The sequence below is a fragment of the Festucalex cinctus genome, chromosome 11, assembly GCF_051991245.1.
Source record: "Festucalex cinctus isolate MCC-2025b chromosome 11, RoL_Fcin_1.0, whole genome shotgun sequence".
NCBI lineage: Eukaryota > Metazoa > Chordata > Actinopteri > Syngnathiformes > Syngnathidae > Festucalex > Festucalex cinctus.
Genome location: NC_135421.1, coordinates 8,489,890 through 8,505,227, shown reverse-complemented (window position 1 = coordinate 8,505,227; position 15,338 = coordinate 8,489,890). Strand labels below are relative to the sequence as shown.

Here is a 15,338-nt window from a genome sequence, read left to right as displayed (position 1 = left end):
TTAATGTGGCAATGATGATTTATTGATGTTAATTAAAATGCTACACAAAGCACCTTCACATGTTGGGCTCCACACAGGAAAGCGACACTGACAGATATTGTAGGGTGCCCCCTTGTGGAAGGAGGGCGTCAGTCAAACAGGCTCTCAAACATGATGGTGTTAATTTGTCCAACAACATGATCAATGATCACTGAGAACTTTTTTTTTTTTTTTTTGTAAGAGGGAAGAAGAGAAGACAAACAACTTTATCCTGTCATTAGCGTGTTTGACTTCACGTTATATCGCCTACGTTAGAAGCATCAGCATTATGGCACCATTTCCAGGCTGTCATAGTGTTTTGTTCTCAGTTGTGTGAGCTGCACTATTTACACATCTTTAAAAAAGAAAAGAAAAAATAGCAAAGCAAAAAGAAAAAAAATGGGACAAAGGAGCAAGTGTCGCGAAAACAGTGTATGAAACTAGTGACGCCAAACTATGTACACGCCTGTATTTGTTTGTTTTTTTAATATATATTTACATAACACATATTTGTCTTCACAACTTTAATAAGTCACATCAATCATATTAAATATAGCAAAAAAACAAAACAAACAAACAAACAAACTGTTCTGCTGTAGAAAAAATAAGAAAAAAATATCGGGAAGGGAAATGAATCAATCCGAATGACGTAACCACGTGTAAATCACATTTTAACATAAAACATAGAGAACAATAATATTAATACCACTAGTAATGACATTATCTCAACAATTAAAATCTCTTCAGCATCTTTCCGCCGCCGCCGCCCAACGCCACTCGTCAGCCATTCTGTAAAAAAACATTTATTTATGTATTTATTTATTTTTTAGCTAAGAATAAGAAACATTCACAACTGTGTTCCTTCCTTTAGGGCTCTCCACTGAATCCTCACATTTGGTTTTGCTCATAACTGCTCGTTAACTGCTCCCAAAACTCATATTGGTGATGGATGCTTTTTGCCACAAAAGTATCGCTCTAAAAAGCGTGCCATTTTGAGAAGTAGGTTCTTTGTCACTCAGATGACAAGATTGACACAATATTTTTATTTCTGTGTGTTGAGTTTCTTGTACTGTATATATCTATATTCAGTTCTTATGACTCGTGCAGGGGGGTCATGATGAACATTTGCTTGATCATTTACGTATTTATGTGTAAAATAGTATTCATGTTAATTTAAATGTTTAATGTATGTTTTTCCCCGTAGATATGTTTGTTTATATTTTTTAAACAAAAATCAACAAATGCTAAATGGAACAAATGGCATGAGCTGAGGTCACTCTCGTCAGACCACAAACTAGTCAAGACTGCCTCAACGACGCCTTTTCTGGTTGCAGCTGAGTGATGCACGCCCCTTTGCGCCCATTTGTCAAACATCACTACCAAACAATCACCCAGATTTTTAACAATCAATTCATTGACTATTCATTTCGGTTCCCAGTTTCCTAACTGGCACTGCGATGGATTCTGGCGTGGATGAAGAGTAACCTTGCCAACTAGCTGAATTCTCGTGGTATTTGTGAATAGTAAAGTAAAATCAAAGTGAAGAAGGATGGTGTATGGCTTGAATTTTTAAAATGCTAATTAATACTTATGTAGTGTGGGTCACCTTGCAATTGTTCCAAAAATTTGAGGTGAGATGAGAATGTTGTTTTAAATCTTCAGAGCAATCAAGAACCCATTATTGTGAATAAATACAGACATTCCAAATAAATCCTCTAATCAGGTCAGTTCAACGCATTAACGCACCAAAATCATCTCAAGGTTAACGTTGCTCAACATGGTCAACAATAATAATAATAATAATAATAATAATAATAATAATAATAAAAAGTACAACTCCATATATACTGTATAATTCAACTTGAGAAATATAAAGAGAACACGAACAATTGTATAGAAATGTTTGTGCTTGTGTGGGCGTCTACTGAAAGTGGATGCCATTAGTCATGTCATAAATCAGTCAGAAATCACATAAAAGCAAAACAAATCAGTTTGTTATGACCTGACTGCAGAGCTGCTGCGTTGAATGGCTGCTTGAAATAAAGTGCGGGATATCATCCAAGCATTTCCTCCATCTTCTATACTTCTTTCAAACATTTAATCTCATTGTTGATGGGGGACAACTATTCAACAATGAAATGAAGCACTACATTCTTGTTGCATGGACAACTGGTTTGTTTGCTCGATTTTGTGCTTTTTTTTTTTTTTGGAGCATTGAGATGTAAAATGAAGCAAATAATGCTGCATTCGAGGACGGTCGGAAGTCGGAATTTTCTGAGTTCAAACCAGGAAGTGTGTGCGGGAACGCCCCCTTGAACTCGGAAATTCCACTTGCGAAGTTGGAAGAAAAAAAAGGACCCCGACTTCACCGGCGGACTACAATGTGACGTCACTCTAAATGGCAAAACACAATTTACTCGAGTATAAAACTGGATAGCTTTCTTCATTCATAAATATTTGACACAACTTCAGTAACGCAACGTACGTGACAGTATTGACCTTTCGCAAACTCCGCCCCCAAACGAGCATTGACCAATCACACATTTATCAACCGTTGCTATGTAAGCATAGTCCGTCACGCTTTACTCAGCTCTCGATACGTCCATAGTCTGATTGATTTTATTTGATGGCTTACGAGACAGCTAACCACCATAAAACTTTACGGAAGAAGAGTGACAACCATTAACAAGCTCCGGACCTCCAAAATGATGAAGCGGTGTGCCTACGGAGTATGTAAATCGGACTGTGCTAAGCTAAGACTATGCTAACTCTATCGGGCTAACTAGCTAGCTGTAGTGTAGTTTGCTTTCGGGGCAATAACAAAACGATATCAAAGTTATTGTAGTTACTATTAATCAATAATATATATTACTAGAATGTCATTGCCATCTAAGTTAAGCTTGTTCAGTCAGTGGTTAATGTTAGTTTAATGTCTTCTGTTAGCTTTTGCATTTGTCTAAATGTTGCGAGCTAACGTTAACACAAAGCTTCGTCAATTTTGGAAAACTTAGCGTCCTAATAAGTACCCCGAGCTTATCTTGTTTTCATTTTTCATGCAGCATTTTGTGAACGGACACCCGTCTCCGGAGTATCCCAACCTTGTGCTTGCTGTACAAGTGTTGAACCAGACAAGGGAGCAGCTCGAAGGCTGTTAACCTTAATTAAATCCATGGCTAGGGTGACATAAATATTTTTTTTATGATGGACAAAGAATAACAATGACTGATCTGATGCTTTCAAAGACAAAAACAAAAACAAAAACACTAATGTTTAGCTAGCTATAAACACCGAGGTTTAGCTAACTTGCTGACCTAACAGTAATCCTCATATTTTAACAATACTAGACTAATATAAGTAAGAAAACTTACCCAGTAGTACAAGAGCACGACTGGTCCATAATGCTGTGCTGGTTGCATCTGAAGTATAGGTCATGGGGTTTTCTCAGATTTAGCGTGCGTCCTGTATGTCCCCTTCGCTGGCTAATTTAATATTATGACTATAACCCTCCACTGCATATTGTAAACCTTTTTGCCTCGATCTGAAGGATATTGCACTGGTATTGCTCCAAAAGAAATCACTAATACACGCCGGTGTAAGTCTTCCCGTCACGGCTTGTGCTGTCGGAGTCACCAAGCTTGACGGACTAGCAACAGTAACTAAGGGGGGCGGAGCTTATGCGAAAGGTCAATTGCCGCTATATTCCTGCATGAAATTATACGGTAAACTATTAACTGTATGGAATGCTTATGAAATAAGATTAAAACAATAAATGAAGCAAAATTGCAAAAAGGTAAGTTTTCTGAAGGTCAAATTGAGTTTTGAGGACCAAAATAAAAAAAACAATTTATCACTATCCGCCATTTTGGTAGTTTACTTTCACCTCGAACGCTTTGAGGTCGGAACTGGGAAATTTCAACTCGGATATTTCCGACTTCCGACAATCCTGGAATGCAGCATTCTAACCAAATGAAGCCCATCCTTGACACTTCATTAGGTACGCCTGCACAAGCTGTGAAAAAGTCTGCCTTCTCAAACATAAACATGATCAAGTATTATCTCCACTAAGGTGATGATGTTTTCTTTGATGTTAAAATTGCAACGTTCCTTCACTTTTTGCAGGTGAAACATTCCATGATCGATGATGATTTGTGAATTTCATGAAGTAGAGGTTAATTTTGGGTCACACTTTAAATCCATCCATCATCTTAAACATGCACCACTCCTCTCCAAATGTTAGCGTATGGTGACTTAGGTAGCCATATCTGACTATATCATGTCAACCATAAATGAGCATCATGATCTTCAAAAAGGTAGATTTTGACATTGTATTTGATTACCCAGGTGTATCTAAGGAAGTGTTTGTGAACGTGAATGATATTTGATGGAAGTATGGATAAAGTAAAAGTTTCATTTAGTGCTAAAGCCTCCCTCCCTTTTTCCGCTTGAGTGTCTGTACATTCATGAAGCGCAGACAAACAACCCCGACACCAAACCCGTTTGTTCATCTGCTACTCCTTCACTAAAAAGAAAACCCTGAATCATCTGTCATCATCTGTATTCATTCACATAACTCTAGAACTGCATTGTTGTAAACAAAGGACTCTTATGATAATATGACTTGAAAAATAATAAAAATAATACAATGATCGCTGAACCCCCTTGGCCAAAACAAACAGACAAAAAACAAAACAAAAAAAAACAAAACAAAAACAAAAAAACATGACAGCAATTATTAGTTCTGTTTGTTGTCTTATCTGCGTGTTATAAGGCTGGTTCAGTCAGTGTGTGTGTGTGTGTGCACGCGCATGGATGTGGGTGTGTGCGTGTGTGTTCATGTCTCTGGCCATTTGCAGTGAACCGGCCAGCTGGTCAGAGGTAGAAGCCGGTCGCTGGCGGATCGGGGAGGCCAGGCAGAGTCTCCGGGCAGGGTATCTGGACAGCAGGGGGCGCTGTGCCATTCCCATTGGGCATGGCTGGGTACGCTGTGGTCAGGATGCTGCCATTCTCCATCTGCACAGTCCGGGAGGGAAGAACAAAAGGGCGGGAAGTGATGCAATGCTGCGGGTATGTAAAATTATGTAGCTTTGGATTGAAACACTTTGACATTTAGAGGAGATTTATTGGTTTATTTATTATGTCTTTGGTCTCAGCTGAGGCAGTCTTGATTACAACAGTATTAAGTTTATACATATGTAGCCAAGAGTCAGTACTTTTGGAATCATTTTCTGTGCATGTCATCTCACTGACAAATACGATTTGGTGCATGTCCGTCATCTCGTAGACCTCAATAAGCCCCCGACCCCCCCCCACGCCGTTTTTTCTTCTTCAGCATTAAACTCAATTTTAACTCATTCACTCCCAGCCATTTTCACAGAAGCAGTCCCGTTCACTCCCGGCTGTTTTACTGGATTTTGACTGATTTTGCATGGCCCGCAGAATATTGTGTTCTATTGCTATAAAAGCATGGCACCTATCAAAAGAAAGATTAAAGTCTCTTCTTTCATCAGGAAAAAAAAAGTATGTTTCGATCTGTTTCCGTTATGCAGAAAATAGCATTAGAAGAGAGCTAAGTTTAATCAGTTTTCACAAATCTATTTAAAATTGTAAGTAATTCAGCTTTTTTTCTAGATGGCCCTGGTTGATCTCCTTTGCTCTGCTGGCACTTTGTGTAATAACTACCATTTCTGCAACCGTTCTTTGCAGTTGAGAGCTGCATCAAAGCCTTCTGTATGCTTTAGTATAAAAAAAAAAACCGAAAACAAACAAACAAGAAAAACGTATAAATACGTCTTTGGGACACTTAAAACATAAAACAACAACAACGTATTTTCACGTTATTGGGAGCAAATGAGTTAAACGACCAGAACAACATAGTTATTAAAAAATAATAATAAAATAAAAAAAAACAGCAGCTGATGTCATTGGAAGCATTTATTTAAAACGATAACGTGTGTCAAGACTAATAATGACGCTCACTCGCCGTCGCGAAAAGTGAAGCCACCGGTGACCATTTTGGGTTGCCACTCACTAAGTAGTCGGCAGAGGCGCCGATACTGCATTAAAACAATTCCAGCGCTAATATAGGATTTTGGATGCAGCATCTTGTGTCTTGCTGGTGCACGACATTCACTGATATGTGACATGTTCACTGCAAAAAAAAAAAACCTTAGGTATCGGTATCGGCCGATACCGGAAAGCTAGGTATCGGAATTGGTATCGGGGACCAAAAAACGGTATCGGAACAACACTATCGCTAAGGCCACCTAACATGATTAAATTGATTTCTCCGCAGCATTATTTTCCGTGGTGACGGTGAAAATGCCACCAATAGGACGGAGACAACTTGCAACATGCACATTAAATTAGTAAGAATGTGATTACATGATCTGAGGCTATAATTGTTCGTCAGCTACGGCAACTCCACTAGGTCAAAACTCAAAATACATATGAAGTTCCCAAAAATGTAACTTCCACTCTTTGCTGATTGGTTCTTTCTGCTGTCTGTTTGGTCTCAGAAATGCGCTTGAGGGCAGCTGTGTCCAGACTCGTTCGCTGGTTTCTAGACTAATTTATTTGCTAGTCTGTCCCTGGCTACCTGAAATAAATATTAATTAATGAAAAAAACTTGGTGTTGAAGAATTGAAGTAAAGTCCTGAGAATGATTGACCATGCGGTTCCCTGAGTACTGAAAGATCCAAGTTCATTGTTTCTTACCTTGCCGTGATTGGGTTCGTGAGGCATGTCCGAGGCCACCATGCTGTAATGGTCCAACTGCCGACAAGGTTTGCCAACTGCCAAGATTTGTTCCAGTGAGGCATTCGGAGGCGGACACTGGGACAGGCTGGAGATGACCTGGGCTAAAGGAACCGGAATCGGCTCCTGCTGCCGCTTTTGGGTAATCCCCTGGAATGTTGAAACCGTGGACTCGGCCCTGTGCTGAAGTCCACTGCTCCCGAACAAACCACCGCCGTTAACAGAGTAATCCGGATTGTCAATGTCAGGGATGCTGTAATCCATGCAGGAATCTAACGATGTGTCCGCATGAGTTTTTTGGCTGTTATTGAGGCACGGACCCAAACCCTCTCCGAAGCCAAAGTCCTGCCACTGTGATTTTATTACCGACTGTTCTGTGCTGGAGATGCCACATAGTCCGTTTAGGTTGGCGTCTTTCTGTTTGGCATGGCACTGCTGTGAGGGCGGGCTCTGTATCAGGGGCTGCTGTTGCTGCTGCTGCTGAAGGTAGCTTGCATGCTGTTGAAGAAGTTCCCCATCTAGTTCTGACGTCTTGCCATTGAAAACAGTTTGAGGTGAGTTCACGTGTTCCAATTGTATCCCCACATTCATGAGAATGTCTTGGGCTGACCATTGTCGGTTGGGGGAAGCTTCAACATGTCCTATCAGGTCTCCGTTGACTAAGGTATTGGTCAAATGCTCACTCTGGTGGTCCCAGTTGTGTGCCCCTTTGCCTGAGCACGTGCTGAGGTGCTTTTGCATCTGCTGGGACAACTGGACGATGGGAGCCTTCCCGGCCACAGCAGGCTTATGGTGAGGAAACTGCATTTTCACATTTGGGTCAGAGGTGAGAGTGCTTTCAGACACTGACACAGTTGTTGCACTCACTGAGGGATTGCAGGGTACCTGTCCTCCCTGGTCAGCCGAATCAGTCTTTCCTTCAATTGAGTCATAGATGTATGAAAGAATTTCATCATTTGTTAGTAGGTCATCCAAGGTGGGCACACGCTCCGGGTCGATCTCAACTCGAATCATCCTTTCATCCAACAGGAGAAGCTCAAGATCCTCAGCGCTCAGCCCCAAACCCTCTAGAGCCCCAAACAACTCCCCGTTTGAACAGCCGCCATCTTCCGAATCCACGACACCTTGCCCTTCCAGTGAGAGAGAGTCCAGAGTAGCAAGCAGTGGGTCAAAGCTGGTAACAGGTTCTGTGATACTTTGATCCACTTCACCATTGCTTGGTGTGTCCCAGCTTCTGTGCAAACCGGATTTAGAGTCAGAGAAGCCCATTTGGTCTCCAAAAAAGCTGCTGTGAAAGGAGATTTTGGGCTCTAGGGCAGGCTGGCAAACGTACACCGACTCATCCTGGCTCATGAGGGCCCCAAGAAGTGAGCCCGGGTCCAGACCATCCCTCAACAACCTGTCAGTCCGACTCTTCTTTGACTTAGTACTGTTCTTTTCAGAAACGCTATCTCTGAAGCCCGCAATGGGATGGTTAGACTGGTAAAGCAAGGCCTCGCCTGTAGCATATGTAAAGGGTAAATGCATGGAGCGTTTTCGCAAGTGTTCTCCTCCCTCTTCATCCCTGCAAACAAGAAAACAAGATTATGAAGTGGAATGTGTTTGGTCGTCGTGTACGAATAACAACTTCATTTTCAGTTTTGAGTTTAACAGAAAAAAAAAACATACAAAAGGGGCCTCTGGGTGGCGATGATGTAGTCGGGTTTGCCATTTTTGTAAACCAGACGAGCGTTGGCCTGCACCCATTTCCAGCGGTTCTCCTTGGTGAGCAGCCTGAACACGGTCAGTCCACTCTCCCCAGTCTTCATCACTGCAGCACAAACACATACAGTCAGTGTTGTTGCATCGGGTGGCCCATGCACGGATGGCAGTGTGGTTTCATGTTTAATCTTGTGTTTGTTTGTTTTGCACATTGACTAAAGTAGTACATTGACCCTTGAACCGCACTGGTGAGCGTAACATATCTGGCCTCTGAGGTATTTGTCCTTACAATGTGTTAGTGCTGGGTCATCTGTGATGCTTTGCTTATGCAGTGGATTTGTAGACCCCCGCCCCTCCCGTTCCCATCTTCTTCTCTGGCAGCTCTACAGCTTTACTCAATCTGCTCCGTAATCCCCGGGGATTACTAGCAAAAGCTGTTTTAACTCTCTGACAGGGTTGGACCGGCATCCTCAACTTTTTTGACAAGGCTACATTCAAAATATGCTGTGTTCCGTACGTATTCCATAGAACGGACATCTCATGAACTGACACTGTCTAGCATGTAAGTGTCAGTTGATTTTGATCAGCGAGCCATTTGGTAAACCTGGCAATAGCCAGATTGAAATTGTGATTCACTCACTCCACAATATCAATCTGGGACTACTTCACGGTGATTTGCTCGGGTAAGGCGGGACATTCTGTACAATACTTCGAGCTGCTTGGACGATGTAGTATTTTACATGTTTGTTTTGACCAATCACGGCCATGGATGAAAATGTCGTCTTCGTTCTCCTCGAAGGGGGAAAAAAAGCACAAACATCTTTACCAGCTAAAAATGCACAAAGCATTCAACAAGGAAACGGTGAGTAAATCTGCAAGAACAAAATTAATTGCAGAGTCCATTGTCCACGTTCGGGTTTGCTTGTTTGCCCTGGCATCGGCGCTGGATTCCTGGTTTCGTCACAGCTGCATATTACGCATCAAACACAATGTGCTCTGTGATTGGTCCAAACTACAATCATGGGGGTTTAGTTCATGATGTATTCTCACAAATATCGCAGGGAATTCACCTTGCAGAGAAAGGTTACCATTTAGTAGTCGACCGGCCGCACACAAAGAAAGGCTGAATAAGGGCAGCAGCAACAAATCGCTAAAATTACTAAAAATTGATATGTTTTTGAAGTATTGGCAACAAATTTCGTTATTGATTCATTTATGACGTCAGTCAGCCGCCATGCCAGGGGATGAACACAGTGAACAGAGTAGCGGCAGGAGTATCATCTATTGCGAAAACAGCTAGTAAAGAAAAACAGTGACGGGATTCAAACATGGCCGAGGAAAATAATTCAACTTAAAATTGTGGATCGTTTCACGCTGTACAATACCAGACAGTTCATTGTTTACAGGCTTTGTCAAAGCGTGACGTCCTGTCAGAAACGCCACAGTGATGATTCAGCACCTACAGTAATACGAAGACATGTTGGACTCATCGATGAGGCGAACGTGAGAGGCTAGTCGGTGAAAAATGTGAAACTGATACGCAACACATAAACGCTGATTTAGATCACTCATGGTATGCTTTGTGTATTGAATTGAAAGAAAACAAAACTTACTTCTGACATGATTTTCTGCACAGTACAACATATCTGCGGCATGGATGAACTGATAACCAGATCCTCGTACCCGCAGTTCAGCCTCTGTGTACCCCAGGACTATTTTCCCCCTGAAGAGAGACATACAATCCAAATCAGTGGTCTTGGCGCAATCTGAATATGTTCCATTTCCTGCACTGGAACCATATTTTGAAGCCTACTTTGCATCACAAGCCAGCGGTGTAAAGTCCAGCTTATGCTTGGTTCTGAAGATCATGTTCTTGGTCCTGATCTCCAGGATGGACGGAGGTTGCAGAGGAGTTGCGATGGCAAAAAGCGCAAGCTGCGGTGGCGCCTTTCCTCCGTTTTCTTGCCGTTGGTTCTGTCCGTGTAGAAATTTGAGCCTGCCCTGGAAGTTCAGAGCCTGCAAACAAGGGAATGTTGATTTGTAACTTTATTGTCACACCTTAGCTAGCATTTATAAAAACTAGATGCTAAAAACCATGGGATGGATCGATTTATGTTAGTTTGATTGTTTGTTCAAAATACAGACACTTGGTTGCTCATTTGATTTGCTTGCCGATGCAGGGTAGCACTGATACTTAATGTTTTTTAAATGTAAACATACACACTACAAACTTTTCTTGAACATGGCATAACTTTCACTCAAATATTACATGTTTTAGAATACATTCAGCTAAATGGTAGCATGCTATGTTTTATTTTCAACATTGAGTACAGCACTCTGTTATAGTTGCAGTTGTTAAAGTGTTCTATAAATAAAGCTGAGTTGGGTGGACTTGAGTGATGTGGTGTCTCAGTCCGAACACTAAGGGGCACTGTGCAAAAGGACATCAGTACATACAGTTGATATGAGATGAAGAAAAAGGTGACAGTGGCTTGTGATTGGATGAGTGAAGTGGAATGGGAGTGTGTGTAGTGAGAGTGAGAGGGTGCCGGTTGAGAAAAAAAACAAGAGAAAAAAAAAAACATTAATTGAATATCATTTTGGTGTGATTACACTGCAAAGTGGTTACATTCTTAATAATGAGATTGTTGGTTGCAGTATCTATCAATATCCCTAGAAAGAAGTTGGTCAGGCTATGCCCCCCCCCCCTACCCCCCCTTTGGTTGCTTTAACCTTTAAACATACTTTGCAACGGACTGCTGCAAACCTGAACCAATTCCAAATTGTGACCGGCTATGGCAAAAGGGTCCTAAAATATTATAAATATAATAAATATTGAGATATCTATTTAATATTGTAATTCTACACTTAATTCCATTTAAAAAGATGCATAATGCATGGGCATCCATCCATTTCCTGAACTGCTTGTTCCTCACAAGGGTCGCGGGGGGTGCTGGAGCCTATCTCAGCTGGCTATGGGCAGTAGGCGGGGTACACCCTAAATTGGTCGCCAGCCAATCGCAGGGCACACAGACAAACATAATACATGGGCATATCTCAAAAATTGGCAACGTTACAGAGTTGAAATCCCTAGTTTTATCAAAAAAAGGTTTAAAGTTTTGGTACATACATCTTTCAAAGGTTCATTGACCCCAAACCTTCAGGAACTGTTGGCATGCAACTGGAAAGTCAATTCCAATACCAAATATGGACATTGTCCGAGATTTCAGCGCATTAAAAATTTCAGAAGTCTGACCACTCAACAGATGAAAGCAGCCTCAACATTGAAGATCACATTACAATTCATCTTCTGAGGCAGCATCAGCCAAAGTTTGGTTATTGTTGATCCTTTTTTTTTTTTTTTTTACATTAGGTCAAATTACCGCAATGTGATTTTTTTTTTTTTTTTTTTTTAATAATTGTGTTAATTAAAAGATTTGGCTGGCCTATGACAATAATAGTCTATGTATGTGATTTTCTCAAATGCATTTGGTCACATAAAGAAAATATATTAATTGTTCAAATGCATATTTTTTCAGTTAAATACATAAGGAACACTATATAGTGTACAGTATTTATAAGTGGTTGAAAGAGACTGTTTGTCTCATCTTCAAATTTCACATTTTATAGCTCATATTTGATTTTAATTTTTAATTTCACCCCACTTAGAAAAGCATAAAGTGGAAATTTGTGGTGATACTCTGCGACCAAAGCAAACGGTTCATTTGTGATGCATCGATGATGTGGCATGTAATCTTCCATAGGCATCTCATGAAATTGACGACATCAAGAAATGATCAAAACATTTTGTTATTGATAATACATTATTACGTACAAGGCATTTAACAACCTTCACAATAGGGATTATTTTTTGAGAAATCTCAAAATCGAGATTTTTGTCCAAAAATGTATGTTTGTCAATAATTCAAAACTAATATTGCTGATTTGCGGATCTTTTTTTGCTACAGGGGGTTTTACCGACAAAATGGTGCCCCTTTTCGAAAGTAGCTCTTATCTGTTGCGACCATGTTTTTTTGTATTATAATCATTTGCACTTTAACTGGGCATGAAGGAAAAAAATGAGCCAAAGATTTTACTTGATCAATAATTTCCCAGTCCTACTGGAGTCTATTCAGTATTCATTTAATGACTTTGTAGATATTGTACATATAGCATGGTTTGCTGCATAACCTACCAGGAAGCCAGAGGAATTATCCAGTAGGCAGCGAAAGCGACACACAAAGCTCCTCTCCAGGAATGACGAGTTCTCTGGAGGAAGCTGCTCAGGGTTATATGTGACCATGGATGAGCTGTTGTCCGGTTCCACCTCTATGAATGCAAGAAAATGAAATTGCTAGCAAATACAGCACAAAACATGATGAATGTTATTACCGGTCTTTCACACAGTCAATTGTGCTGTAAGATTCAAGAGAAAGAAAAGATTTGGTTGCCCTAATGTCCGAATCATGTTCAACCTTTGGATTAATGACAAATTTATCACTAAAAACACCTTGTTGCACTGTCCAAGTTGTACTACAGCGATAACACTTGTGGCTTGGGATCAACAGTTTGTGCCAGAGCTATAGGTCTTATCTTGAACACATTGCTAAAATCCAAAGACACAGACATAAGCATCTTACAACCAAAATACAGATGGGGACCACTTCACCACGTAAGCCCGCTGAAGATTAGGAGGTCATGTGACCTGACCTGAGGGACAGTCTTATGGCTTACTGCCTAAACTGTGTGTACTTAACCGTCTGATTTTGAATTCCCAATGTGTGTATGCCAACAAGGGCTCTTTGTTGTAGTTAAGTCATCATCGAAAAAGGGAGTCCCCTTTTTGTCCCAACGAAGAAGAGGAAGGAAGAGAATGTATTTCAACTGGTTCAGTACAAATATAATATAACAATTGAGCCTTCTCTCAATTGTATCTCAGAATCATTCTCTGACTCATTATTAATATAAGAAAGTTGTTAGACGTGCCATGGCATCTTGAGAGATTTTAACTAGTCCTACTCTTGCACTTTGGCAGGCAGCAGGAGGAAAGACCCTCAAGATTGTATGCCCCCTTGTGTAGTTTGTGGATCTTCTTTCTGATATGGTCTTAATTGATGAAGTGATAACATCCAGAAGAGACAACAACCTGGAGGCGAATCCTGGCTGATGGCGGCCGGTGCTGCAGGAGGTGGATTCAACGCCCAGTGTAAGTTCCTCCTGAGCTCCTGCTGGTCTTCCGTATGGACCAGCTCATAAACACTCTGGTGCATGACATCGGTCTAGAGAAAAAAAAAAAAAGGATGAAATGGGGAGTCAAATTCTGAGCCACGACCAAGTGAGGCATGACAGCATCCTAAATTTAACAGATATGGTATTCCCCTCCAGTTAGTTGAAGAATAGTAATTGGATATATTTGGATACATGAATTTAATCCGAGATCAGTGATTCCGATCCAGAGGGCCGTGGCACCCTCACGCGGAGACGTCACGGCGGAGCTCCGCTCGTGCGTTTGCCTTCCAACTTGTGCGCAATACACATCGGTGTCTGCTGGAGTTTCACACCAAGTCCCGCTGTCGCTATGGCTGGGACGCCACAGAGTGGAGATTCCTCTCCATTTTATGCCGAATACAGGAAGCTCAATTTATTCAGAAACACGAAACAAAGCCGGGGGGAGAGTCGGCTCATCACCGTGGCAATTAATTATTGCCAATTTGCACCGGTGTCGGCCGTAAACTCGCCAAAACACAACAGCCACGCGCTTAGCGAACACATTTTTTTATTTATTTTTTTTTATTTATTAAGTTGTTGTTGTTTTCCGCCTCTCGTCCCAGGCACATATACACATGCACAGCCATGGTCTCCGAGCAGGAAGTCGATTTGCGTCGCCAGTTGCCTTCACGGAAACTATCTGGGCTGGGGGTGGGAAGAGGGAAAAAAAAAAGCCGAGTACACCATCGAACGGACCAATCACGAGCGAGCTACGCCCCGCCATCTACGGCGTGCAAGGATTGGCGACGTGTGCACCGCAGCCGGCCACGAGCTACGCGGCACTTGAAATTCATGGCTCGCGTAGATCATGTGATCTACGCCGGTCATCAACGCGAGAGCAAACGTGGAGGCATAAATTAGGCTTAAGAGATCAGCAATCCAATGTGCATTGCTATCACAGGCTCAGCACTTTATTGGTTTAGATTTTTTTCTCTAAGGAATGACACACTGTTTAATCCATGGAAATATGACCTCTAATATTGCAATGTTTTCTGTGGAGTCCCACAGGGATCAGTACTCAGTCCTCAATTGCTCAGCATTTACATGCTTCTGCTTGTTCATATTATACATAAATATAATATGTGCCAATGATACCTAATTATACAGTATAAATCATGAGAGCGAACTAACCCGCGCGATTGCTGCAATCTGTAGGCATGCCTTGCTGAGATTAAACAATGCATGTCTTGAATTGGCAGAGTTGCCTTATTATATCTCTGCATATTTATTAAAAGACAGCATTTAATACAAACTGCTGCAGCAAGACTCCTGACGAGAAAAAGAAGGTTTCATCATATTACTCTGATACTAGCCTATTTGTTTTGGCTCCCAGTCCACTTGAGATGCAATTTTAAGATTTTTGATACTAACTCATAAAAGCCCTGTTCACACGGAAGCTTCATTCCTCAAACAAATATTGTACAGACAGAAATGTTTCAAGATATGCAAGTACCCAAAAGAAGACGCCTAGGACGTTTAGCGGCTGTAATACATATGCCAAGTCTGGAGTGGAGCTGTAGCACTTCCACAGGGAGTTAACGGAAAGCGTAGAAGAATAATCAGCGAAGAAGATGAACCACTGATCTGAATAGCTCCTA

General features: G+C 41.3%; 1 protein-coding gene across 1 annotated transcript in view; it reads right to left on the bottom strand.

The window, feature by feature from the left end:
* LOC144030196 (aryl hydrocarbon receptor-like) overlaps positions 1-15,338 on the bottom strand; it is a 48,770-nt gene continuing 33,432 nt past the window's right edge. The window contains exons 5-11 of the mRNA XM_077536273.1: positions 13,619-13,751; positions 12,668-12,801; positions 10,286-10,488; positions 10,086-10,195; positions 8,440-8,581; positions 6,733-8,335; positions 1-5,028 (exon numbers count right to left, since the gene is read on the bottom strand). Coding sequence (XP_077392399.1) covers positions 4,888-5,028; positions 6,733-8,335; positions 8,440-8,581; positions 10,086-10,195; positions 10,286-10,488; positions 12,668-12,801; positions 13,619-13,751 — 2,466 coding nt within the window. The 3' untranslated portion in view covers positions 1-4,887. The remainder of the gene's footprint in view (positions 5,029-6,732; positions 8,336-8,439; positions 8,582-10,085; positions 10,196-10,285; positions 10,489-12,667; positions 12,802-13,618; positions 13,752-15,338) is intronic.